Source organism: Panthera tigris, chromosome C2, assembly GCF_018350195.1.
Source record: "Panthera tigris isolate Pti1 chromosome C2, P.tigris_Pti1_mat1.1, whole genome shotgun sequence".
NCBI classification, from domain to species: domain Eukaryota; kingdom Metazoa; phylum Chordata; class Mammalia; order Carnivora; family Felidae; genus Panthera; species Panthera tigris.
The window spans coordinates 10441363-10464709 of NC_056668.1; the positions used below are offsets into that span (position 1 = coordinate 10441363).

A 23347-nucleotide genomic window follows, 5' to 3' on the forward strand; every position below is an offset into this window, starting at 1 on the left:
TCCTAAATTACAAAAAAAAATTAACTTAAAAACTTTCTGCTTGCTACCTGTGAGCTGCACAATGATGATGCTGGAGTGAACAGATCACACATCAACCATGCATCCTATGGAAACATTCCTATGAGGGAAGGATATAGTGGCAGAAGGAAAGACTCCTGTCCCCAAAGGAATTGGATTTCAAAAGTATAATAATCTCAGAGCCACTCCAGAAGGGGGGAAATGTTTAATCAAATTGTAATGTCGAAAACTGGATTGTGTGTATGGCAGGTTATTCACCTGCACGGATATTAACATGTTACTCTTCATAAAAATGTTCTCCATCCCTATGACATTATACCAACCGCACCAGTTTGCTCCAGAACCACTAGCAAAATACGTGCCCTGGTTTTAATTCACTGAAGTGGTCACTGAAATAGAAAGGTTTTTTTCTAGAAATACACTTTTAGAAATGTAATTTTAAAAAGATGTTACCCACAGAGGGGAATGTTGATTGAAGAGAATGGTTGAGCCTCTAATCCTACCTACAGGCATATTTTATTTTTGAGAGGGTTTTAAAACAGCAAAAATGTAAGATATTTAGATATTTTCTGAGACCACTTACAGTTATATACTGACCTAATGCTGAAGAAAAACGTCAATGAGCCATTGTTTTTTCCCCAATGAAATTGTTATTTTTATTCCAACTAACCAAATACTACTTTTAAAAATCCCTCTGAAAACGTACATTTCATTCCTGTTAGGGACATTATTGGAATTTCCCCCACGCAGCAAATTTGGAAAAATCTGTCCTACAGCATCCACCCAACACGTCGCTTCGTTGTATTTTTTATTTTGTATTATGACAAGAGTTAAATTTTAGTATTGTTCCAGGAGTGAATGCGGTAATGTCTCCTTTCCTTTCTTAGAGAGGCAGAGGAAGGGAAATTCTATACTGCCGCTAAAATGAGCGCTTTGGGTGGGAAGGAATTCTTCATTTCGCGTGCGGTGTTAATGAACTTTATAAGCTCTGTAAAAAGTCCTTCAGACTAAGGGATTCGAGGTACACCTTAGCTGAGCCTCATGCTGCCTGCTTTAGTTCCTCGATAAGGAAGGTGCAGTGCAGGGTTTTATTTCTCGTTTTCAAGTGTGCACCGCACAGCGCATTTATAGCCAGCGCGGGTCCCGGGAACCCGAAATGCCCGGCGGCCGGATTTAAAATAAATCAGCAAAAGCTTTTCTCGCTTTTATCATCCTCGTCGACGTTCAAGTTCGAGACGCACTGGTTGAAACTCTTAGCCGAGCAGCGCCCAAGGTGCTGCCGTTGGAGGGCTCACCTTGGCGCATCTATCCCAGTACCTCTTTTCTAAGGAAGGGAACTTGACCCCGCCGGAGAGGCTGCCGCGGAGAGTCAGACCCGCAGCCCCCTCGCAGGGTTTAGGGTTTCAAACCGCCGGAGCCCCAGAGGAGCGTTCTTGTCTGACCTTTCCGCGCGGCGAAATTACCCCAATCCGCTACATCCCCCGAGTCAGAGCCCATTTTCGCCTCTGCCGCACTCCTGAGCCTCCCGCCCTGCGTCCGCGGGGGTCCCTTAAGGATGCACTTGGCGGCTGTTCCCGGGAGCGCTCGGTGGGCACTTAGAGCATTGTATTTGAGCGGCGGCAAAGGGGTTTCACTCGCCCCAACTCGCCTCTAGAGCCGGCGGCGGCGGAGCCGGGGCCGGGGCGGGGGGCGGGGGGGGCGGCAGACGGGGAGGCTTGGCAACGGCGCAATGTTTGGAACCGCCGGGCCAAGGTGGAGAGAGGACTTTTGGGGGTCTTTATGCCTGAAATGGGGCCTCTTCAAAATCATTTGGGGAAAACACAAAGGAGTTTGCTGACCCATTAAAACAAACTGCAGGTAGTTTGCTGGGAGTTCCCGGGCGTCCCGGGAGAGGAGCGAGGGGACGGCCCACCTGGGGAGAGGCTCGGAAAGGCAGGCGGGAGCCGGAGCCGCTGGCCGGGCGACGGCGCCCGGGGACGCCAGGAGCACCGGGGTGGCGGGAGGGCCGACCGCGGTGTGCGCGCAAACGGGTTTCGGGAAGAGACCCTGATGCGGGCCTGTCGGGACAGCCGGGACCCCCACGACTCCCACCAGAGGGTTCCTGCACCGCCAGCTCGGCTGCCGGGATAGTAGGGGCGCAACGCGGCCGCTGGGGCTGGCTCCGGCGGCCGTTTCCAGTCGTTTCTCCCCAAACTGGAGTTCTGACGAGAGCGACCCAAAGGCCCAGAGGAGGGCCGGCGGAGTCCCGCGCCCTCGGGGGCGTTCCCGACGCCCCGGGCGGCAGAGAGGACGGCTGCTGCCCCCTGGCGTCCGCCCCGGGCCCGCGGCCCTCAGCGCCTCCCGCGGGGCCGGCCCCCGCCTCCTCGCCGCTCGGCGCAGCCCGTGCGGCCTCTCGGGTCCTGGGTCGAGGGAAGCCGCCTGGGCCCCCGGGAAGGGCCTCCGCGGCGGGCCCGCCCTGGCCGACGCCTCCGTTAGGCCCCAGCGGCAGAGCCCGAGGAGAGTCCCGCGCGGCGGCGGCGGTCCCCGGCACTGTAGCCGCGCGCCCGCAGCGGGGAAGGAGGCGGCTGGAGGGAGGGAGGGGCCCCGCGGGGGGTGGGGGGGGCGAGGGGGAGGGCGGGTGAGGGACCCCAGCTCCCGGGAGTCGAAGTTGAGGGCTCCGTGTTGGGGGCGGGGTGGGCGCCCTCCCCCGCGGCGGGGGGTGAGTGCCGCGGGGTGCCAGGGAGCCCCGTGGCTGCGGGGCGGGGGAGGGGAGGGACGGGCCTCGGGCGCCGGGGTGGGGCGGGGCCCCCTCTAAGCTCCGCGAAAATGCCCGCGGCGCCGCGGGGACGGGCGCAAGGGAAGTTCCCGCCGGCGCGCAAAGCCGGGGTGGGTTCGGCACCCCAGGCCGCTCCGGCTCGCGGGGGCGGGGAAAGGAGCCAGCGCCGTTTCCGGGGAGCCGGAGGTGGGTGCGGGGCTAGGGCGACCTAGGCCCAGCGGTGGGCTTTCGTGCCGCCTGCGGGGGAGCCGACGCTCCGAGGACGGGGTGCCAGCCCAGCGGATGCCTTCAACTTTCTTTCCCGTCGCTTGTTCTTTGGGGTCTTTTCTGATCGGGACGCTCCTTTGCTGGCCGCACCGCGCACTCAGACTGAGGCGCGCTGCGTAATTAAGCCGCAGCCCGGACGCGGTGAAAAACACCAATTAGAGAAAGCAAACCAAGAGAGAAAACTAAAAACACAAAACCGTGTTGGGGAGACCGAGAATCGTCTGGCCTCGTTAAATGAATCAGCGTCACTTCGCTGCAGCTGCCCACCCGACCATGGGGCCCCGCGGAGCCGCTCTTCGGCCGGGCCCTCGGCCCTCCGGCCCCCCTCGCGGCCGAATCCCACCCACGCCGGGGAAGCAGAGGCTTGGCCCTGGGTGGCCGCTCAGGGCCCGGGGCCGCCCCGGGGCTCCGGTACCGATCCCGGGAGCCTCGCGGCGGCCGCTTCATCTCCAAGGCGCGGGGGGCGCCTCCCTCCAGCCGGTCTCCGTGCCCGGGCCGTTCCGGGCGCGGCGCGCGGCCCGAGCCCTCCCAGGGCCGGCCGGCCTCCTCTTTCTCCACCTCCCTGGTCTCCGGACCGCGGCCGCCTGTGGCGCCGCTGCGCACTGCCGCCCCGGGCCGGTGGCAGCGCGACGCTGCACGGGCGCAGAGACGCAGGGCCGCGGTCCGCACCAGGGCGGGGCCTCGGGCGTATGTGTGAGTGTGTGCGTGTGTGTGCGTGGATGCGAGCGCGCGGGGTGCGCGGGGAGGCCGCGGCAGCCTGGGACTCTCCACCCAGGCTGCGTACAGTAGCGCGCGGCAGCGGCGGGGGCGCGCGGGCCAATTCCAGGAGCCCGCGGCCGCGAGCCGCGCCCTGGCTGATACCGGAAAGGCCTGTGATTGGCCGGCGGCCGCCCCTATGCAAACGAGCTGAGGGAATGGAATTCCTCGGGCCGGGCTTACAGTAAAAGCACGTTCATTTCCAGGCACTCTCATTCATAGAGCCAGCGGGCGCTAGGCGGGACGGGCGCCCCGCGGCCGGACCCAGCCAGGGCACCACGCTGCCCGGCCCTGCGCCGGCAGGCACCTCTTCCCGGGCCTCCTGGGGACGCCAGAAGAAAGTCAACCTTTGCTGCTTCTCCTTGACCTGCGTTGGAGCTACGATTTTTTTTTTTTTTTTCTTTCTCTCTTACTTTTGAATGAACTGGTTTCTTGGCTGGATGTTTCAACTTCTTTCCTGCCTGTGAACTTTTCCCCGGTTGTTTCCTTTGACAACTGCAGGAGAAAGTGTGCTGGGCTTCGAGGCGAGCCGTGAAGTTGCATGTGCGTGGGAGTGTGCGTGGGAGTGTGACTGCGTGTGTAATTCGAACCACCGCGTCTGTTTCGATCTGCGCTGCGGAGCCTCCTCTCAAGGCCCGCTCCACCTGCTGCGGTTACGCGGTGATCGTAGGTATAGGCGCGTCCGGGCATTTAACCAGCCGGCGCTGAGGCGACGTTGGAGGAAGATCGTCTCGCTACTGCCCAAGTCGGGCTGACTCACCGAGTCGATGTAGACAGTGGCTGGCTTCGGGAAGAGTGCGTGTCTGCGTGCGTGTGACCCGGCTGCTGCTCAACTCCCACCAACCACAGGATCAGCCACAAACTTAACCAACATCCCCAAACCCGAGTTCTCAGATGTGGAGAGCTGTACCCTGACTGCCATCGACTTGGAACTTTTTTTTTCTTTTTTTTTTTTTTTTTAAGACTAGCTCTTTTTTGAAAAGCTGAATTCTCTGAACTGAGCATTTTGCCAGAAATTATTAAGAGAACATGACAAGTATTTCCAGCCCAGCCCTTCTTCAACTACTGAAGCTTATTTTCAAGGCTACTTAAAAAAAAAAAAAAAATCAGCAGCGAACATTAATGGATTTCTGTTGTGTTTAAATTCTCTACAGATTGAATTGTAAATATTTTATGAAGTAGACCATATGTATATATTTATATATACGTGCACATACATTAGTAGCATGACCTTTGGAAGTCGCAGCTCTTGCTTTTGAGGACCGAAGCCAGTTTTGCATGTGAGAGTGGCTCTGTATATGGAAGACACTCGTATATTTTGTGTCGTATTAGGACTTTAGACAAAACTCACCCGCAAAAGCAAACAAGTAAAAAAAAAAAAAAAACTGACAGGCGATTACCTACTGGAACTTCCAAATTATGTATTTGCTGGTCTTTTCGCTCTCCGTATAAATGTTTTAGAAAGCGTATGGGAATTTTGCCTCCGGGAACTTTCTTTAACAGCCAAAGACTGAAGTTAAACTCTCAAAGCAAGACTCAGAAGATAGTCTCCCTTGGCATTTGACTCTGGATTCTAGTCGCCCAATTTTTAAAGCACTAACCGGTCGGTTGCTAGGAGCCCTGCCGGGTCTGAGGCTGGCCGGCATAATAGAACTTTCTCCCTCCTGGACTGTTAGTAACTTGGTCTCCCGCCTCCCCCAGTCCCCCTCCCCCCCGCAGCAATAAAGGCCCCTGAACTTGTATGTTGGTCTCCCTGGAGCTGCTCGCCGAAGATCCGCGCCCCTGTCGCCGTCTGGTAGGAGCTGTTTGCAGGGTCCTAACTCAATCGGCTTGTTGTGATGCGTATCCCCGTAGATGCCAGCACGAGCCGCCGCTTCACGCCGCCTTCCACCGCGCTGAGCCCGGGCAAGATGAGCGAGGCGCTGCCGCTGGGCGCCCCGGACGCCGGCGCCGCCCTGGCCGGCAAGCTGAGGAGCGGCGACCGCAGCATGGTGGAGGTGCTGGCCGACCACCCCGGCGAGCTGGTGCGCACCGACAGCCCCAACTTCCTCTGCTCCGTGTTGCCCACGCACTGGCGCTGCAACAAGACCCTGCCCATCGCTTTCAAGGTACTCGGCCCGGGCCGCGAGCGGGTGGCGGGGGGACAGGCGGAGGCCGGCCGAGGCCGGGGGCGATCCCGGAGGGCAGCGGCCAGGCGGGCGGGGCCGGGTTCTAGAAAGGGGCCGGCGCTGCCCCCCGCGGCCCCTGGTCCATCCTCCTGCTCTCGGGACACCGGGGATGCTGGGTTGCCCTGGCGATCCTCGGTGTGTGTGTGTGTGTGCTGGGGGACCCGCAGGGGCCGCCTCCAGGGTGGACTGAAAAAGATCTGGATGCCCCCCCAAGGACGTCCACTGAGGGCCGGTCGGGACCTCCCTGACAGGGGTCCTTAGCTTTGCTACAAAGTAGAAAAGCAGAAAAAGTTATAACCCAGCCCTGGCCAGCCCGTCTGCTCCCATGCTTCTCCCCCACCCCCAGCGCTGGCTTGACACCCAAGCCATTCTGCCTCGCTCCGATGGAGGCATCAGGAAGTAAAGATACTTTTATACTTTAGGGTCAGTGAAAATAAACTGACAAGGAAAACTGTCAGGGCTTCCTACCCCCACTCGCTCTTCAACAGTCCCATCGAAATTAGCATGTCCAAAGTCCGCGGAGGGCGTAGTTAAGTTTGCAAAAGTTTTCTGAAGACTTTTTGCAGCTTCTAGTCTGCGCCTGCCACAAGCCGCAAGTAGCGAATCCTGTTTCTTTTCCTGGAACCCTCCTGAACCTTATCTCCCGCTCACCTAGATTAAGCCCGGGGCCTCGAAAGGTGGCAAGGCTGTCTTCTCTGCGAGCCAGCCGGGGTCTAATCCGCTCGCATTTCTGTCTGGGGAGGGGTGGCGTGGACCCCGCAAATTCTGCTGAACAGCCCGAGAGGTCTTCGTTCACTTCCACCCCTGATCTCGCCCTAGCTTTGAGCGGCCTTTTAAAAACCTTGCCCTTGAACGGGGATATTATCAACAACACCCGGCATTTTTAAACGCCACTGCCCCCCCCCCCCCCCCCCGCCCCAGCCCTGACCGCAAACAGTGGAAATTTAATTTTGGCGGTGGGGATTCTATTCTTCTGTCTTGGGTGGGTTTAAGAAGGGGCAACCAACATTTTAGTACAATCCATAGTCATTTCCTGTTCATTTTGAGGACTAAGAAAGGCAGGTGGGGGGTGGGGAGGGAGCTGTAAATATCAGATTGTACCCTTTCAGGGAGATTAATTTAATATAAGCTTTTTAAGAGTTCCAGGCCTCTACTGGACCTTGATCTAGTTACAATGGATAGTGTTCAGTTTTTTATACGGTACTGTCGGAGTTCTTTATTTTGAAGCTTTATACACCTTCTAAACTTAACAGTATGATTTCTAAGACCAAACAAAATGTGTAATTGGCTCTGTCTATAGAATTGCCTCTGTTTTCTGAGAGCAGAAGTTTTGGAGGGGGAGGGAGTGAGGATGAGGTGGAAAAACCACTGGACTCTTTCCTTGCTGTCTTGCATCTCTGTAGATTTGGGCTGGGAGTCCATTTCAATTTTCAATCATTCTAATCTCTTTACAGAAACAAGCTCCTTTCGCCACAGAACAGGACTGAGTCCCTTCTGTGACTGGAGACTTGACAGGGCTCGGCCCCGGGGCCACTTTTCAGATAAGAGCTGAGGGAGGAGACAGGCTGATAATCAGCCAAAGGGTCATTTAAACCCAATACCCCTGACCTACCAAGGGAGTGGGTTGTAAGAGCCCTGTGTCTTCCTTTGAGGTGAAATCAGAATCTCTTCTGGATGTCCCCTCCTCCGCCAGGGAACCAACGCCCAAATATATCAAAACACTAAGTGATTAATAATCTTCAAGAGGTGAAGTGTTATAGTTTCTCAAGCTACTCTAAATATGTATATATATACATATATATGTGTATATATATATATATATAATATAGGAGATATATATTTATATATATATGATATATAGGATATATATTTTTTTTTTTCTTCTAAAAGCCTGAAAAGAAAATCTTAGAACTTGCTTTGATGAGCCACCCGGGAATTCTTTTTCGCAGAAATCTTAGTAACCAAAGAGATTTCTTTTTCAAAATGACTTTTGACGATTCACTTTTTTTTTTTTTCAATCTCATTTGTTTTACTGAGTGATCGTTGGTAGACTCCTAAATGACCCATGTAGAGTTCTCTTGAAAAAAGTTCAAGTGGGTCTTGAGGACAGATAGGGGAAAGGGAAGGACGTTGCAGAAATGTAGCCACTTGAGTAGTATCTGTCACCACTGCGTCCCCATCAAGAGAGGCCTCTTCCTGGAGGAAGCCTGCTCCCTGCACAACCCAAGGAGCAGACAGAATTTTCAGCGAGGAAACGAGCCCAAAGGTTAGGGGGGAAAAGCAAGCTAGCCTTCAAAACGTGACTCCGTCCCAGTTGACTCCCTGTGTATCCCTGGCTCCACTCTCCATGTAGCCACCTACCTTCCTCCCAGAGAGTTTCCGTAGACATTATTACTTTAAAATGTGGATTTTTAAATAAGCCCCAGACAATCTCTTTAAGAAGTTAATCAGTGAAGAATGATTGTTTTCCCTGTAATATGGAGGAGAAAATGTGAACCAATGATAAAGTCTGATGATATTGACGAAAAGAGCATGTAAGTGATTCTTTACTAGCCTTCCGAAATCCTATGTGTAAATCCCCTGCTTTAATGTTTGAAATGGAAGGGAGACTTCAGGTTACGAAGTTTCCTTAAAATAGATTAAAATATGCCTATTTGCTTGTCCTGGACCCCAAAAATGTAACTCCCCCCCCCTCATTTTTCCCATGGAACACCTTTATTTTTTAGCATAGAAAAGATACATATTTTACTACTGTGAAAATCTTAAATTTGCTGCGTGTTACCCATTACTTACAGAAGCAGCCTAAAAAAGCTATTTAGATGACTTAGGATTTTTTTTTTTTTTTTAATACTGCAATATTACAGTCTGTTTAGGCCCTGGCTCACCAGGGTCCGAAGGCATAAACATGCCTTCAACAAGTTCAGAGGCTTTGGATGCTAATAGTCATATACTTTCTGTAAGAAAGAAAGAAGTCATGTTTCTATCGGCAAGACTTCAGTCCCTGGGCATGCATTAAATGTCATCTTGGCTGAGTTCTGGGTTCCACTCCACAGCTTTCTTTGAAACTCTGGAAAATTAAGGGATTTGAAATAAATGAATTGTAACTGTAATTTCAACCTAATTAGAGTTGTTTAAAATGCCAGTCTGAATGTGTGAGCAGGCCAGCCAAGAGCGGTGTGGGGAGATCCACTGCAGTACCTAGGAGGGCTGATATTTTGCCCAACTTCCTGATACTTTAAAAACAGAGAAGTAAAACAAAATATGAGATATCCTTTGGCCAGCAAGTCCCTTCTTGTCTGTTTGGTCTGTGTTAAATGTAAATGTTTGTGTTTCCTTACCTATTGTTTATAGCTTTTCATTCCAGTTCCTTCTTTCTTTCTGTTTGAAGTTAGATTTTTTTTTTTTATTCTCTCCTTATTGCCTATCAGTGACACAATCTGTATAAAATTAGCAGACGTGTTAGTTTTAATTTTTTAATTTTTTTATCTAGGCTAAGTAGGCTTGTTAACAATTAGATGTTATACGTTATTACTGTAATTTCCCCGGATTTAATGTTCTCCCCTTTCCTCCTGCCAAAAGCAAAAAGAAAAAAAAAAAAATCCCTCTGAGATCAATAAAAGACCAAATAAATGATCTTCAGGCACCCAAATATCTCTGACTTTTGTTGCATTTTTTTTTTAGAAAGGGAGGGGTAGGAGTTAAACTCCTAACTCTGTTGGTCTTAAATTCCAACATCAACAACCTTTTCATATTTAGCCACCATGATCATTTTACTCTATATTTGTTTCCACTTGATGAAGGTCTCACAAGTTTGCCAAATTACTGACAAAGATAGTCTTGGAAAGATGAGAGAGGTCCAGGCGTGGAGCATCGTGCGAGAAGCCAGGGGGAGGAAGGTGATTTAGAATACGTTTGGGAAGCTATGCAACAAGATTTACTTACTTCAACCTCTGTACAGACTCTGCCCCAAGAGCGAATTATTGAGTTTGAAAACCATGTAATTAAGCATACAGTCCTTGTATACTTACTGAAGGTTGGATTAAAATAGAGAAGCCCGGTCATCACAGGGAGATGGGGACGAGGAAGTAAAAATATGTGTTCCAGGAGAGCATTTCAACACTGTGAGCTAATTTTACAGAGGGAAGTGAAAATAGTGAAGAAAAAAAAAAAAAAAAGTGGAAAAATTTTTAAGAGACTGAAAAAAGCAGAATAAAGCAAGCACGTTTTGTGGGAATAGAAAAAGTGGTAAAAAAATAATAATAATAAGTAAATAACTGATCAGGGAGATTTAGTTCAATGATGTTTTCGAAACAAAAGGGAATTGTCATATTACTGCTCTTAATTAAAAGGCAACAAACACGCTTCTAATGGGAACTAAATATCTAATTAGAGGGTGCTTGGGGAATAAATAGCTGTGTTTTTAAATCTCCTTCGTAGAAAACATGCCCAGCATTGGGATGGAAAGGATTAGAAAGAAAGATAAAAGGCCCAGACGGTGTTTGAGAGAGCAAGTGTGCTAAGACAGATAAAGAATGTGCTTACCTACTGCTGTGTGGGCTGGTTCTCCCGGTCCCATAGTCTCTTGTGGTGAGATGGCTTGTCCTCCCTGCCAGACTCCTCAGAGCCCAAGAGCTGAAGCATCCCAAGGCACAAAAGCAATGGATGGTCACTTGGATGACACGGGGAGGCCACGAAGATGGGCATTTCGAGAAACCATGGCTTTGCTATCAGGGAGCCTATGGCAGCCTTTTTTGCAGACAGGAAAAGAGGGTCGAGAATATAGGTATTAACCCCCAAATTGGGTAAAAATGAAGAGGTAGAAAACACAGGGAAGAAATAATCCCTAGAGAATGCTTTGCCGTTCCCACTCAAACACAGTATGAAGAAAGCGGCTGTGTAATTGGCATGATTAACACAAATGCACTACTGACTGAGAAAGTACCATGAGGAATATCAGAAACGATAGAACTTGGGGTATTTTCATTGGAAGTCCTGTGACCACTTTAAAAAAAAATAGAAGCAATGGAAATTTAGCTGGTAATAGTTGTCTCACCCCAATAAAGAGTTTCTAGAAGGGTCAAATGATGGGGTACGACTGCACAAAGCATCTTTACACCACACTCTTCAGAGCATTTTACCTTGGAAATTACTGCTTTTTTCATTACCTGAGTATCAAAAATACTTATCTACCAGTCTTGTTCACCAGCCCTGTTAGGAAATCCATTCCTATGCAATTACGTTAGCGGAACTCCTCTTCAAGGTCAGCTGGGTTTGGGGAAAACCTCAGTCAACTATCAGGATGCAGTGGACGCGTCTGGGGGACCCACAGATACAAAAATGCCACCTAGTTCCACTCCTGAATTCAGAGCAGCACATAACAGGGAGAGCCCCTCTTCTCTGACGTCTGTTGATGTTGGAATTAGTAATAAACAAAGGATACACTTCTGATTTTTTTTTTCCTTTGCCTGCCAGAATTCCCTGCTACTGACAATCAGAATAAGAGAAGCGAGCAGGGGGTCTCAAAGATGACCTGCAGAGGGACAGCGTCCCTCAAGAACGGTCAACAATTCAGTTGTAATGATCGAATTCAATTTTGGCAGAAATGAGTTTGAACACCTAAAAGCAAAGTTGGCCCTGTTAGGCCCATCAGTGGAGGTCTGGACAAGCGAAAAAAGGGGTTAGGTTATAGACTCACAAAAACAAGATATTACGTTTCTCAGATGTGCACGAGTAAGATGATTGCGTTCGTGAGAAGGCACAGCTTTCCAGAGCCTTGGCCGCATTCAGTCTCCTTCCAACTGTGCCATGTGACCTGATGTGGCTTTATTAGATGAATGTTTTAGGACTCGAAAATTTATATTTAGTTCTGGATAATGGAATTCAAAGAAATTCTTCCCATGAATAACTTTTCTGTCATTTTGCTATTCCTTTTGCAAACTTAAAAAGGATCACTTAATATACATTTAATTTTAGAGCAATTACTACACCAGAGACACCAACGTTTGTAACATTTCTGATGTCTGCGTTTGTCCCTTGGCTGGTGTTTAGGTGGTGGCTCTGGGGGATGTCCCAGATGGTACTCTGGTCACTGTGATGGCAGGCAATGACGAAAACTACTCAGCCGAACTGAGAAATGCCACCGCAGCCATGAAAAACCAAGTTGCAAGATTCAATGACCTCAGGTTTGTCGGTCGGAGTGGACGAGGTATGTATCCATCAAAACTGAACTTGAAACACAAGTATTTACATGGCAACAGACCCAGATTTCAAAACCTTCTAGAAGTTTCCGTGATGGAAGTTCCCCCCTAGAAATAGTCTTCCTTGTTCTTATCACTACATCGAGCTTTTAAAAAATATTTATTTAAAACTTAATATGTTTTCAAGATTCATTGTTGCCTTCTATTATTGAGCCGGTTTAAAACTGCTTTGGAAGATGTAAAACATGAAATGTGAACTTCAAGGAAATCCCTCAGGTCCTCACTAAAATTTAAAAATATAAAACTCACCATCATGGAAACTGAGATCGTACAACTGGTGTTCTCAACTTGGTAATTATCAAAAATCTCTACAATAGAAGCCTCTAACTTAGATTCCATGAGCTGTCTGTGACAAGGGACCAAGTTTCAGATGAGCACTTCTGATTGTTTTAAGGGATATGCAATATATGGTTACTGAAATGTGGTTTCAAATTTACCATTTTATGGCAAAATATGAAGCCACGGTGTTGATATCCTTCTGGTTTGGTAGATTTGATGGCGTTTTGCCACCTTCCTTGTTTCGTGTCATTTGGATGCCTTATTATTTGGGGGAGGGGTCAGACCCAGTTAACATTTTCGTGCTAATGTGTTAAAGACTGGATTACCCAAAGGAACTGTTCTGTGTGTTTTGTTTTTCTGTGCCCATTACTGAAGTATTAGAGCAGAAAGAGGAATTTTGGCCCGTAAACCCCTCTGGTTTCCAATTATTTTCAAATATTGTGTTTTCTCTGCATTGTGGGAACTGAAGTCATATTTTATAAATAGCAATAAGTACTAGAAGTTTAATTGAAGAGGAAGGAGAGTTTGTTTTGAAAATCTCCTTTTCACGATATAGTAATGAATAACCTAATGCATACAAGTTGTTTCGAATATAATAAAAGTCACGACAAGGGCCTGAACAACAGTAGATGACTCTTGTATTTAAAAAAAAGATTAAAGTATAACCAGTGGACATTTAAACATAAGAGTAATCGTTACTCTTTATAAAAGCATTGCAAAATATAAGAAACTCTGTGTTTGACTAGTCAAAGAGGGGAAGGGGTAAAGGTGTGTTGCTTTTGGGGGCAATCATTTTTGCTATCTTAGCCGTCCAGAGCATTTTTAAAATAGCATCCTAGGTTGAGAAAGAAAGAAAAAAAAAGAGTAACATGATTGAATACATATGTTCATAATACTATGTTAATAATAGGGTAATGCAAAGAAAATTATATCCACTTATGGAAAGCATGAGAGATGCTGTAATGTATAAAAGCATAAAGTCATTAAATGGGTTCACTTGTTATATTAAAAGTCCCCGCCTTTCAGTAAATGGAATTCACATTATGATTCAGAGATGTGTGTTTAGAAAACATCTCGAAGGCTTCAGATGAGTGGCTGGCCGAGTAGGTGAGAAGCCAATAAAACACAAAGGCCCTATCTATTGTCTGGGGCCTGCCTGCCAGCCTCGCTCGCCATCTCGCTTCAGTTCTTGTGGATGTGCATTATCAGGAACGGTGGCCGAGTCTCACTGCACCGCATTCCCAGAGAAGGTCCCGTTATCGTAGCGCGCGTCTGTGGGGGTCTGCGTGTTGGGTTTGGGTTATACAAGTGTGGGAAACTTGAACGGATCGTGCCGGTGACATTTCCCCACAAGCAGTGCTGTAGTGGCTTTGAGGCAGTATGCAGTTAGTCGGTGCTCATGAAGAATGAGATTTTGAAAGCAGCATGCTTCCTTTTCTGGCATCGAGGGCTGGTCTCTTGTCCCCCATTGGCCATTTCTGTTTTGAGTGGGTGACTAATAGGTGATTGTGTTTACCTGGGGAACAGTGAACTGTTTCCCCAAGGTGTGGATTGTTTGCACTTGGCTGCCTGATTCGTGCCAGAATGCCCTCGAGTTTGCATAAAACCCAGAGTAAAATAAGTGGACCCAAGGCCGGGCTGTCTTCTGATAACCTGGAACAAGAAAATCGATTAAAATGCCATAAAGGGACAATATCTGTTTGGAATGGGCTCCGCTTCCCCTGTGAGATAATAAGCAATCCAAAATATAGGAGCCCTAATTACACATTTGACCCAATTATGGTTATCCTGTAGATTGTTGGTCTTGAGTTATTTGTGTGCTTGTGTTTTTTTTTTTTTTTTTTAGTCAGTACTACAAAACAAAACGGGCTGTCAAAAGGCCCCATTTGACTCTGTGTCCTTATGTCTCTCCATAGTTATAAAATACAACTCGATTTTACTCTCTCGAGTGGAAGTGTCAACATCGAAGCCTGCCAGATCTTTTTTTTTTTTTTTTTGTAATTTGCTTCCCATTACGAAGAGAGCAGATGATTCTACTAATTTTGACAATTAGCCTTAATCTTCCTCACTGAATCTTGTCCTTTAAAAGTGTCATTACGTTTTCTTAGGCGATCTTCAGGCTATTTACTGTTTCATTTTCTGGTTTTGAAAATGTGCCTGAAAACACGTCATTGGCATCAACACACCACAGTGGCCGAGAAGGTCCTGGCTATTGGCTCGTCCAAACATTTCTGTGCCAGTTTTGCATTCTGTCAAACAGCACAGATCCGATGGATTCTCAAAAGGGCTTGGTGCTCAGCTCCAAACGAAGGGTAGAAAAAGAAACTCCCTTTTCTTTTTACCAGCTGCCAGTCCATGCAGATTGGAAAACCTCGCAGAAATCGCCAGAGGTTGGACGTGGAAGGGTTTTTCTCTGTTCGACAAAACTGATCTGTCTGGGTGCTGGCTCATATCCAGGATCACACAACGTCTAACCTCAAGTTCAGCACAACTGGGGAAACCTGCCCTTCCGGCTTTTAAGGCCTTGCTGACAACACTGGCCCCTAAAAAATATTGGTGAAGGCTTCAGCAGTCTGAACCGTCTTTCTTTTTCCCCTTCCCTCATTTTGCTCCTTGCCAGTTTAAATCTCGTTCAGGGTATACTTCCCTTTTGGGAGTTTCTCCCTTCGATTTGGTGTCTCCATAGAAATGGACTCTTCCTTTACCATGGAAGAAGAGTTAGCAGCTCCCAGGGGAGGAGAGGTTATGCAGAGCACACAGGTTGTTGTTCAGAACCTTTCACTTAACCACAAGTTCTGGGACCGTCCCTCACCTCCGGAAAATTGAAGTTCAGGGTCAAAAGAGGTTCTCTGTGGCGAGGTGAATTAACAGTCGCTTCCATCAGTTTACATGGGCAGTTGAGGCAGGTATCACTGACATTTGCAGCTACAGGAAAGCATAGCGTGGCTGCAGCTGAGAGACATTTAAGAAATTTTAGCAATGAGATCTGTGAGTGCTTCCGTCCCTGTTGGAGTACATAGTCAGTTGGAAAGCAATCGATCAATCAGGGAATACCGGCTTTAGTGAATTCATTTTAGAACCAAAGAGGAAATCTACCAGACCCTATCATGAACCACATCATAAACGAGGGAAGAGAATCCAGTGTAAATTTCCTTCTAACTTCTAAGAGTGTGATTTTTAATCTTTTGGGAACATCACAGAAAAGTTTTGAAAATCCCTTGGAAGCCTTCTCCCAAGGGAAAAAATATACGCATATGCGCTTACACGCAGAGTTTCCCCTGCACAGTTTCGTTTTCCAGGACTGCTGAGGCTCATTTGTGGTCACCTTCTGGGGAGCCATGGACCGCCCCGGTCCAAGCCAAGAATCTGTGAATTTGAAACTTGCCTTGGAGGGCCAGCCTAGCATGGGGCTGCACACAGTAGATAACTGGCATATAAATAAGTGAACAGACAAGGCATTCTTCTTGCACCCTGTGTGTTTTGGTAACACCTGTTTTTATTATCGCCGGGACCTGCTTTGTATAATTAGGAAAATAGATCCCATTCGAACTGCTGGTCCAAACCTTTTGAAGGCCATCAGGTATGCACACGTGCTGTCCCTCGAAAGGGGAAGGGGCCCGTTTTGTCAGAGCCTCATCTCAGTGAATGCCTGGACTCCCCCACACCCCTGCAGTGTGGATTCCATGCTCAGCCCCCATGAGGTCTCCAGTTCTCTGGGCTGTTAGAATGGGGTTTAATTTCTTGGAGGAATTTATGTGTATGTTGACCTCCCTGGCAACTTAAGTCTCCACTTTCAAAATGGTTACCCCTTCCCAATGCTTTTATAAAATGAAATTCCTTCATTATGTTCTTGCTCTGGATGTCTTCCCAGGCAGAATATTTACCCTGTCACTATCTGAGTTACTGCGTATTTATGTAATGTTTGTTACGTAAGGCACTTCCATTCTTAAGTTATTTTACATTATTTGGAGAACAGTATGAGGAGGTTGCATTCAGATGAATGAAAGACTGCGGTTGACGTGAAAGGAAGGCACCTTTAGGAGAGGATTAACTGTCCTGATATCCTGACCGAAAAGAGAGGCATCTTTATGGAGAAAGAAATGGTCTGAATGATTCACAATATTTTCATAGGACCCAAGTCATTCTCCCTTGCATCACAGAGTCCTCTAAGAGGGGTAGGAAAAATTTATCTGACAACCCCAGAGTTGTTCCATGGGTAACATTCAAGATAATAAGCTGGTAATCAGATCTCCTGGAGAAAATATAAAAAAAGACACGAGGTATATTCAAATCAACTCTCCCATTCTCCCTTTTTTTTCTCAGTTGCTATTGATTTACATTTAAAAATTATATATTATATATATTTATATTCATACTTAGTATATATATGTTTAGTATATATATATTGAATATGTGTATGAGCATATATATACATGTACACACACTGAAATCTGCTCTCAGACTTCACTGTGGGCAAATATGGATAAAAAAAAAAAAAAAAAAAGACTTAACTTCTGATACACCAAGCCCTGCAAAGCCCTAGCAAATAATTCCTTTAGACGACAGGTCGAGAGCTCGTGTCCATGATCTGATGTAGAATCCATCTTTTCTTTCTTTAAATTTTTTTAAGTCTACTTATTTATTTTGAGAGAGAGCACGAGCAGGGGAGGGGCAGAGAGAGAGGGAGAGACAGAGAATCCCAAACAGGCTCCGCACCGTCAGCGCAGAGCCCGATGCGGGGCTCCGACCTGTGAGATCACGACGTGAGCCGAAGCCAAGAGTCGGACACTTACCCCGCTGAGCCACCCAGGCGCCCCTAAAATCCATCTTTAGAGATCAGCTTTCTCATTCTGTTTCACATTTGCCAATAAAAGGGGTAGCAACACTTTCTTAAAGCCGGTTGCTCCCTTCCTTCCCCCGCCCTCCCATCAGCACCCCCACCACTATCACCACTGGTGGTCCTTGTCCTGTTAAGACGTGGCAGGGACCAAGGAGAAAAGCCCTCTTGGAAACTGCTTATGCCTCGAGCACAGAGTTTCAGAATTCATCTCTTCATGGTTTTCTTGCTGGTGTTACAAAGTGCCAGACGTTGCTGATAGGGTCAGACGGTTTTTTGAAATTGAAGTGAGTGGCCCGAGCAATATTTCAGAGCTGGTGGGCAGACGCTGGACCGCACCCGCCCTCCACCCCTTCCGTGCCAGCCAGCTTGCGTTCGGCCAAGGCAGTTCTTTTTGGTGGGGACAGGGGACTCTCAATCAGCAAGCGCCTCCGAGACAAATAATGGTTGAATGATTTTTAGAGCTTCCTGTTTCAGCGGCAGGCATTATAGACATAAACAGCGGTCCGGCCAACGGCCACGACGCTGCTCTGGTTCTAATAAATCAGTTTTGTATTTTCTTTCTGTGCCGGTTGGCGAGGGGCAAGAGAGGGTGGAGAAGATTGGTGAGGGAAGAGCATGTTCTGTGTTATTATTTTCTTTTGAAAAAGAAAAATTACTTGTCGGAAAAGAGAGAGAATATACTGTCTGACTGTTTGCTTTCTGTTGATGATTATAAAACGAGTTCGGATCACTCGGGGGGTGTTTATAAACAGTCACGTCCTGTCAGTATGAAGAGGTTATGTGTTTTTGAAGGATCTGTTGGGCTTTCAGTCAGTGCGTGCGTGTGTGTGCGTGCGTGCGTGTGCCCATGTAGCCCCACCGAAAAGCCTTCTTGGACCAAATTATCTTTGGCACTACACGCATGCTAAAGGATGCGATTACCAAAAATTAATAAGTGAGCAGCGTAGATTGAATGAGTCGCCTGTGAATACTTCCAAATGTGCCGACTCACTGTCGGGGCCTGGGGGACATATCGCGGCTCTTCAAGATGTGTATTTTTGTAGGGGCACCTGTCGGTGGCTCAGTCGGTGGAGGTCACGATCTCACGGCTCTTGAGTTGAGCCCTGCATCGGGCTCACTGCTGACGGTGCAGAGCCTGCTTCAGATCTTCTGTCCCCTCTCTCTCTGCCCCTTCCCCACTTGCGCTCTCTCTCGAAAATAAAGAAACCAAAAAAAGAAAAACATTTTCACATACACACATGAGTTGGGCTTCGGGCAACGCCTGGCCCCCATCACCACAGCAGTTCTGATGCGAGTCCCTCGCTCGGCAGAGGTATGTTCGGTCTGTGTTCCGGACGGAGCTCCCCGTGGCGTGCGCTTTGCCCCGCGCTCATCTGGGACTCGAGCGTGTCCCCAGCCTCTGTCGGGCACAGATGCCACGCAGGAGCTCCACGTGTTGTCGGAGAACTTCCTCTAGTGAGGGTTTCCGGGGGTCGAGGACCCGTAAGTCACGAAGTGATCCCAACATCCTTCTTGGAGAGGCTCTTGGCCTTTCTCAGCTGCTGGAGCCAGAACGGGTGTCTTGCGATGTCCTTGGTGTGGAAGCGTGCGTCTAGAAGCTACTTAAACTGTGTTCTTCTCAAAGAAGATGGAAGTAAATTTCCTGTTGATTTTTCAACTTAGATGAATCCCTGCTTTTACCTCGAGATTTCAGACCGTCATTAAGGATGTGGGGGTGGCGTCAGCCGTAGACAGTTCCACCTCCCGCAGCCTCCTGACCCAAGGAAACTCCTGGGTCTGGTTAATGGGAGTGCTGGCGGGCATTCTCAGGGTGCTGTGTGGCCCTAACTGAGTCACCTTATGCAAACAAAGGAGACTTTCCTTGGCTCGCTCGAAGGCACTGCACAGGAGTATGGGCGTTTGAGCTCAGCTGGTGATCTGTGTGCTTATCAGATCTCGGCAGACGAGGCGACGAGGGATGGGCCTGCTGGGAGGTGGAAACATTCCAGCTCGCTCAAGGCACTGGTTTTGGGTCTTTACGGTTGTTTTTCCTTCATTCTACTTGAAATTATTGTATGGAGTACAGTCAGTATCTATTTACTTCTAATGTTTTTGATTCTTTAATGTTTATTTATTTTTGAGAGAGAGAGACAGAGAGCCAGCAGGGAAGGGGCAGAGAGAGAGAGGGGGAGACACAGAATCCGAGGCAGGCTCCAGGCTCCGAGCCGTCAGCGCCGAGCCCGACGTGGGGCTTGAACCCGCGAGCCGTGAGATCATGACCTGAGCCGAAGTCGGATGCTTAGCCGCCTGAGCCACCCAGGCGCCCTATTTATTTGTAATTAATGAGAAGCCGATCTAAACTCATCCCATGATACGGCTCTGGCTGCCCCTTTGAGTGGTGCACCTCCAGTGCCTACACTGCTGGGTCTTTCCAGGTGCTCTGTCTTCGTCATGCCTTTGGAAACCTCAGGGCAGGCCACAGTCGGTATTTTCTCCGTCTTTCTGCTTATCCATTTTGATGATGGGCTCACTCAGTCGTTCCCAGCTGGGGTGATTTTGACCCCCATGGGACACTCGGTAGCAACTGGAGACATTTTTGGCTGTCGCCACTGGCACGGGGATGTGCTGGTAACCTCTAGTGGGTGGAAGCCAGGGATGGGGCCCCACACTCTGCGGTGCACAGGCTAACCCGCCACCCCATCCCCCGCCACCCCAACCCCCCCCCCACACACACACACACGCTGGCAATGGAGTCACGCGTCTGAAACGTCAGTAGCGCTGAGACTGAGAACGCTCCCTCCAGCGCCACACTCATTCATGAGAAGTGGCAAAATGTCTCCCTTCCCCCCCCACCCCCAACACTTTCTGCCTCTCCCCAAAATACATGACAAGCTTACATTCAAAAGCTCACAGAGAACAAAAAAAAAAATAAAATTAGGAAACATCACTGAATAGTAAAGTCTTATTTTAAAAATGAAAACCTACGGGTGTTCTAGGTGCATACATCGGCCCCATCTCCGAACATGAACGTCCCCGGGCGGCAGGGGGACGTGTGGAGGCCAGGAGTGGCTGCGTGCGGGGCCACATGGCAGGAGAAGCTCTTCCTGGAAGAGTCCCCATACTGCAGCCGGTCCCTCAGGAGTGTCCCACAGGTGTAGGGACTGGGAACCAGTGAAAGTACCGTGCTGGCTTCTCAGTGCTCAGCACCCCCACCCGCACAGTGCTGCAGTCCGGGACCACCGATCCACCACTCTGGGAACATGAATCGGTGTGAACGGCCAGGGTCCCCTTGAACTAAAAAGTGCTGAAAGCAAAGTCCTGGAATGCATCACTGACAGACACCAGAAAGGGCTTGGTCTGCACACCTTGAGAAAGAAAAAAAAACAAAAACAAAAACGGAGGAAACACGTAAAGGAGCAGAGAAGGGGCCCAATCTGCTGGCCGTCTCTGACATGGCCCTGGGTTCCCAGGTACCACAGACAGACAGGTGGGTCTCTTCCAGAACTTTCTCCCACCTGCCCCAACATTAGTTCTGCTCACTTGTTTCCCATCCTGAGATTCAGGGTAAGATGATTTGAAACACATCTGAAGGGGTTCTTACTGCATCAAGGTCGCGTCGGCTGCAGGCTGAATTTCTCAAAGAAATTTTGCTGGGAGTGCTTTCCCTGGTTTCCGTTGGCTTGCTTAAGCCCTGTGTGGAAACCCCCACTCTTACCTTTCCTGCCCCACGGACGCTCCCCTTTAGGCTCCCCCCAGTTAAGCAACCATCCCCCAGATTCAGCGTGGAGATCTGTGGCATGTCAAATAATTAGAGATAGCTGGCTGCCGAAATGGGAGTTCACGGGCAGCATCTGCGCTGGGGCCGTGCCGAGCCCATGTGCTTGGAGTGAAGGTCGCCGGGGAAAGAGCTCAAGAACAGCTGTGGCATGCACGGGGACACTGCGGGGGTAACCGAGACCCAAGCACCACGAAAAAGACGGGAGGATGTGCCTGGCGCTCCCAAGAGGTGGACCCCCAAGAATTTTCAAAAACCTGAAAGATCTGAGCCTGCACTAGAAAAGCACCGTGTGGTATCCTCAGTGCCTGGCACAGAGCGGAGTCTCATTAAACGTCTTCCGGCGAGTGACGGCTCCCGGACTCTTCGGGAAGTACAGCCTCGTGGCTAGTGCATGGACTTTTCTGGATTCTCGGCTGAGGAAGGTGTCTCACCCTCAATACTATCAACTTCTAGGGCTGAGTTTTCATTATTGTGGGGCTGCCCTGGGTGTTGTCGGATGGTTAGCAGTATCCCTGGCCTCGCCCCGGTAGCCGGTAGCAGCTCCCTTCCCAACTGTGACAGCCACAAATGTGTGCACGTGTCACCAAGTGCCACTGGGGGCAGGGGTGGGAGGGGCGGGGATCGCCCCGGGTGCAGAATGCTGGCACGGAGCTGTGCGTCCGTGGGCAAGTCACTTGACCTTTCTGAGCCTGATTCTGGCTCCGTCCTTGGCAGCGGGGGTGGGTGCAGGGAGGATGTCCTGACACAAGGGACACGCGACAGGAGTCACTCACTGCCTCGCATGGTAGATGTGCTTCAGTGACAGGAACTCTGCAGAGCAGATGATGGAAACTGTGAGCTCGTAACAAACGACAGCCACGGGGACCTGCTGTGTGGTTTATCCAAGTGGACGAGTTTTCCAGGAGGGACATCAACCCTTGCCCTTGCTCGCCGGCCGCGTGGAGGTCTCGGGTCGCGAAAGAGTTGTACGCAGCGGGCCCCGAGATCTCAGATGAGCGGTGGCAGAGGCGACATTAAATATGCACTGTAATTTGAGGCACGTTTTTCACGGGAGAAGAAGTTCTCCCAACTTAGCCATTGCACGTCTTTTGTGCAAACGTTAGTGGCATGCAAATGTTTAGGATTCATACATGCCCCTTTAATTCCCCACCGTATTTTAACAATAAACACTGCATTTTCACGATGAAGCAGAATAATCCCTTTGTCCTGTCGCTGGGCTCCACAGGCTGGCACCCAGGAGCGTCACATTCTTCCTGCACGGTAATTGCTGACTCCACCCAGGTTTGGGGAGTTTAGTACCATGGCGCTTGCCTTGGACTTGGACCGTACTTAAGGACACGCTGGCTGTTCCCCTGGGAGCCATTTTAAGGTTGTATCACAGCATTTTTAGAAACTGCAAGCGAACGTTCGTGCACTTTCTTTTGGCCATCTATAAATGGAGAATTAACTAATCTGGCTATTGCTTGGCAAAGTATCCTACTACATACTGTCGCCTCACGTTCTGTCCAAATCCACGGGCTCTGCATTACACCGAAGCCATTGCTTCCCAGTCAGTGTGCCTCTGACTTACAGGGGCAACCTAGAACCCACACGCCTGTTCGCCGTGATTCTGTGGGTCCACGGGAGGTAGCGCGGCGTGGCCCGAGGCCTGCGGGGCTCGCTAAGATGTGCTGGCCTCAGTCTCCCCATCTGTACAGTGGGCGTGGCTGTGCCTCTCACGCGCGCCTCGAAGGGTGTCCGGAGGATGGGAACAAGATGATGTGGGTGTGGCAGGACTCAGGAAGAAGAGATCCCGCTTCCCCGGCCATGTCCTTCCCTCTGCCGTGAGAAGCACGGAGGGAGGTGGGAAAAGAGCAGGTCGGCACGTGAGTCCCTGAATCAGACACTTAGGAAGGAGGCTGTTTTCCACTCTTGCTTCTGGATGCGAGGAATTCCTTTATCCTTCTAAGAACCTCATAAAACGAGAGTGCCTGAGACACAGCGGGAGTTTCACAAACATTCATAAGTAAATACAATAACAGTAGTATAATCGTTCCAGACATTGGCTGGATTTTTTGACATGTGGTGGACCTTGTGTTCTCGGTTTTAATTGGTAAGTCTCGCACAGGCTTCGGACGCTTCCAGTGCGGGAAGTAGAGGGTCCGTCGCTTTTTTCTGAGACTTCACCCCCACGCCCGGAGGTCATTTAACGAGGGCACTTCGTTCATTCCCCCATTCATCCATTCATCCATTCACCAGATATGCATTGTG

At 49.3% G+C, this 23347-nt stretch overlaps 1 protein-coding gene across 5 annotated transcripts in view; it reads left to right on the top strand.

The window, feature by feature from the left end:
* The window catches only part of RUNX1 (RUNX family transcription factor 1), a 253039-nt gene that overhangs the window by 155731 nt on the left and 73961 nt on the right, over positions 1–23347 (top strand). For all 5 annotated transcript variants that reach the window (XM_042956909.1, XM_042956911.1, XM_042956908.1 and 2 more), the window contains 2 exons: positions 5651–5904; positions 12013–12169. In XM_042956909.1, coding sequence (XP_042812843.1) covers positions 5651–5904; positions 12013–12169 — 411 coding nt within the window. The remainder of the gene's footprint in view (positions 1–5650; positions 5905–12012; positions 12170–23347) is intronic.